Raw genomic sequence first — 3,935 nt, forward strand, 5'->3', positions numbered from 1 at the left:
ATTCCTATGGAAACCCGTAAATATCATGAGGATGCAGGGGAAGTTATGCCAACCTTCATGAGCTTTCCTGAAGAATTATTCTGCCGGCTCATATTTCGTGTTTTAAATTTAAAAGTGAGTTTCCCAGGGGAATCAAACTCGACCTAAGATTAAGAAGTTCAACTAAAGTCAGATAGAAAGCTGCCCCAAGATCGTATCTGGTGTATTGTATAATAGAGGCTGAAGAGTCGGGCTTTAGACTAGTCTTTCGCCCAACTAAGACAAATCAATTAGCATATACCAAAGAAAAGTGCACATTATAATATATGTTTGTGAAAGATCTACCCAGAGGCTTCAGTTAAAAAAGGTTGACCATATAACAGTGCTAACAAAGGAAAACAAATACTGTTGGTAAGTTGGAATTCCTCGTGAGAACTACATCGACCATCATGCAACTGAGTCAGGTTGGTCACCGTGTACCTTCACACGGCATATGCAAGTTCCAGAAACTCCATGGTTGGAATCAACATTAAGACGGATCCTATCAACTAAACTAGGAACAAATGTTTGAGCATTGCGTCTCTCGAGATCATAAAGAAATTCGGCCAACAAGTACTTCTCCTCCAAGGCAGACAAATCAACATCATGCTCTTGATGCCACGCAGATACGCGAAACGTCTTTGGAGCAGTAGACCTGACAGAGGCTACCTAATATATTAGGTAGTAAAAGAGCAAATATAAGAAATTAGCATAAGCGCGCGTCCAAAACAATTACAAAGAAAGCAATTGTAAGACAAAATAGATGATAGCTTTATTTTGTTGTTGCTCACTTAAATAATGGTAACTACTAGAAGAACCTGTAACACCAACCTGCGACGACGGCATTATAACACCACACATTACAACCTATCATAGGTCGAATCACGGCTGTTTCTTAATTAATGAATGGAACAGATACTATATGCTCTGTTATTTAGTATAACTGGTGCCTAGTAGGAGGGACTAATCAAAAGAAATCGTTCTACTACAAAAAAGCCAAAATGCTCAGACTTGCCTCTTTATTACCTTGCCTCTTTATTACCTTATGAAGGTGGAACATTCTTGTTCAAATGACCAAAAATAAATTCTTATGTTATGTAGGTGCATATCTAAGATATCAACAAACAGGTTCAAAAGCTTAAAGCTTATGAAACAGATGGAGGCCAATCAGATTTTCTTTTTCTTTTTATATTTTTTTTATGGCAAGTGAATCTCCAACCAATAAGGATTGGAAGGGCTGTCAAGAAGCACCTCAAATGCAAAGGCCATTGCCTGCTGCCTTACCATGAAAACTCAAAACAGAAGTATACTGGAAGAGCTTATAGATTGCAAATTGTTTCGAAGTTAATTTAGTCCCCTTCATAAAGGGCAACTATCGTCCGACTTGGATATTTTAGGCGTTGTCATGGACTTGAATATATATGTCTAGTTTGTGGTTTGGATATCCCAAATTGATTTTAAAAAACACACAAAAAGTGAAAGTTAGTTGCACTTTTTGATCGAAAATCCCATGGACTTGAAAAATATAACTTTTGGTAGGGTTAGAGACATGTTTTGATCGAAAATCCCATAGACTTCAAACAGTGTTATATGTCTAGATTGGTAACGCTACATGAAACATATTAATAGGAACTACTGAACTACCGGTTATAACTTAGGTAACGCGACTAACTAACCCGTACATAACAGGGCAATTAATAAACAGAATATCAGATGTATATCCAAGGCCATGCAAGGCGCAAATGCACCAAAACAAGATTGTAAGTTTTAAATGCAGACAAGAGACAAATGACAAAACAAAACCAAAATGCTAATATAGTATGTTTATGAGAACAGAACATCAATTATAACATGATAATAACGAAGCAAGAAAGAGGTACCTTTATAACAAAATGCTCCAAGGTAATAGATTCAGGAATAACTGGTGTGCCTACTCGGATGTCGACAAAGCCACCACTCCCTTTCATACAAAAACACTCATTAGGGTCTCCGGAACTTGTCTCCAAAATCTTTCGTGGGTCAGTAAATAAAATGCCCTTCTGAATAGTGTCCCTATCAGAAAACCACCGTTCTGAATGCGCAACTACCATACCACCACTGGAGACAGACGCATAGTCCCCGCCTTGAAATTTTTCCATCATTCCTCCAATAACCTCTCCAATAACCTCTAATGAAGAGGCCTGAATTTCATCATGTGTCATACCACTATCATTCATGAACCCAGTATTACTATGCCAAACGTTGTAGTTTCCATCAGTTGTTAAAAACTTCTCCAAAAGAGATTCTAGAAACAGACATCTCTTTCGAATTTGTTCCAATTCAATTTCTAAACTACCAACATTATCTTGAGTTAGTTTCATACTTTTTTGCAAATTTTTAATAAAACACTCGTCCGAGGAAACTTGACATATATCAGGAATTTCAGATGATAATAATTTGTACTGTTCACAGTAATAAACAAATGTGAAGCATATAAAACCTAAAACTGCGAGAACCAAGAGAAACTTGAGGGAAACCAAAGTGTAGTGCCTCCATCTGGGTTTTCGATCATGTGCGTTGAATATAAAACGATGCAATAAAGCATGAAGGCCCCTATTTTCATTAAAATCTTCAGAGTCAGCCTGATACTGTTTCCGCCTCCTTTCATCAGCAGCCGTTTTAGCCTCAATTAATTTACAACGATCACAAGTTGAAGAGGTTGTCTTGTTGGTTGTCATGGCGCGCGTTTGTTTTCCTCAAAATCTTTTCGATGCTATACTTTTTATCTTCTTGTTGGAACTTCAGAACCAGAAAATATGAAAATATGTGAACAAAATTTAAGAGTCCGACTTGAGTACGAAGTTAAAAATCTTTACTTTTATCCTTACATATATTATAGTTATACCCTTCAATTGAGGAATTGTTTCTAAAGTTTCCACGTGTCACGGCTAATTAAGAAAAAGTAAGAGATAAAATGGGAAACAAATATTTATCTTTATCCTTAGATATATATTATAGATATACCCTCACATTATAGATATATCCGACTCCAGTTTTTCCTAAACTCTATTACTATATCCTTAGATATATATCTATATCTATATCTTAATATTAAAGCTCCTACATGGGTATTTTTCGAGCTCTATTAAAATTCTACATTAAATCGTAAATTTCTCTCATATTTGAAAAACGAGAATATTTCTTCTTAGAACTGGAATTCATCTCCTACTATAATAGGAATTCGTCTCCTATTAAAACAAATTCTAACACTTCTAATTAAAACTGGGAATTTCTCCCTATTGAAAAGGGAAAATCTAGCCTATCTAATTAAAACATGAATTATTCTCCTATTAAAACAGGATATCTCTCCCAATTGAAAAAACGGGTTTTTAAAATTTAATTAAAACTTCATTTAAAACAATTTGTTATAAAATTAAAACGGTAGTCCCAATTTTCTAAAAAAAAGTAAATGTTTTCAAAAGAGCTGGTGCGTATAAGCTCCCACAAGGGGTATTTTTCAAGCTCTATTAAAATTCCACGTTATCAACTTAATAATTAACTTAAAACAGGGAAACTCTTTTCCTTTTAGAATCCAACTTCAAACGGGAATCTCCTTTCCTTTTAAAATCAAAACTCAAATAGTAGCATAAAAACTCTTTATTTTCAAATTAAAATGGGATTCCTCCCCTAATTAAAAAAACACGGGTTCTTAAAACTTAATTAAAACAATTTGTTAAGAAATTAAAACGGGTTTTTAAGACGTGATTAAAACAATTTGTTAGAAAATTAAAATAGGTTAGCGATGAAAACAAGAATCACGATTTGTTATGATTGTTGAGCACATTTTTAAAAGAGTCAGTGCGTATGCACGTGTCTACTTTTTAGTTATAGCTATACCCTCTTCACTCTATTTTTCAAGGCTTCACAGAGTCTCCAAT

At 34.8% G+C, this 3,935-nt stretch overlaps 1 protein-coding gene across 1 annotated transcript; it reads right to left on the minus strand.

Moving 5' to 3' along the window:
- Window positions 1-355: 355 nt before the first annotated feature.
- Window positions 356-2,735, minus strand: LOC147472984 (SUN domain-containing protein 2-like). Its single transcript, XM_086587971.1, has 2 exons — window positions 1,899-2,735; window positions 356-687 (listed from the first exon to the last, which is right to left on the minus strand). Exons 1-2 carry the CDS (start codon window positions 2,733-2,735, stop codon window positions 427-429), a joined length of 1,098 nt encoding a protein of 365 aa, XP_086444097.1. The 3' UTR covers window positions 356-426.
- Between the last annotated feature and the right edge of the window lie 1,200 nt (window positions 2,736-3,935).

The sequence above is a fragment of the Coptis chinensis genome, unplaced genomic scaffold, assembly GCF_015680905.1.
Source record: "Coptis chinensis isolate HL-2020 unplaced genomic scaffold, ASM1568090v1 utg610_pilon_pilon, whole genome shotgun sequence".
In the NCBI taxonomy this organism is placed as follows: Eukaryota; Viridiplantae; Streptophyta; class Magnoliopsida; order Ranunculales; family Ranunculaceae; genus Coptis; species Coptis chinensis.

Coding starts and splice junctions, on each gene's coding strand:
- LOC147472984 (XM_086587971.1), bottom strand. CDS start 2,735: ATGACAACCAACAAGACAACCTCTTCAACTTGTGATCGTTGTAAATTA. Junction 688..1,898: donor TGGAGCATTTTGTTATAAAG/GTACCTCTTTCT, acceptor CTAATATATTAG/GTAGCCTCTGTCAGGTCTAC.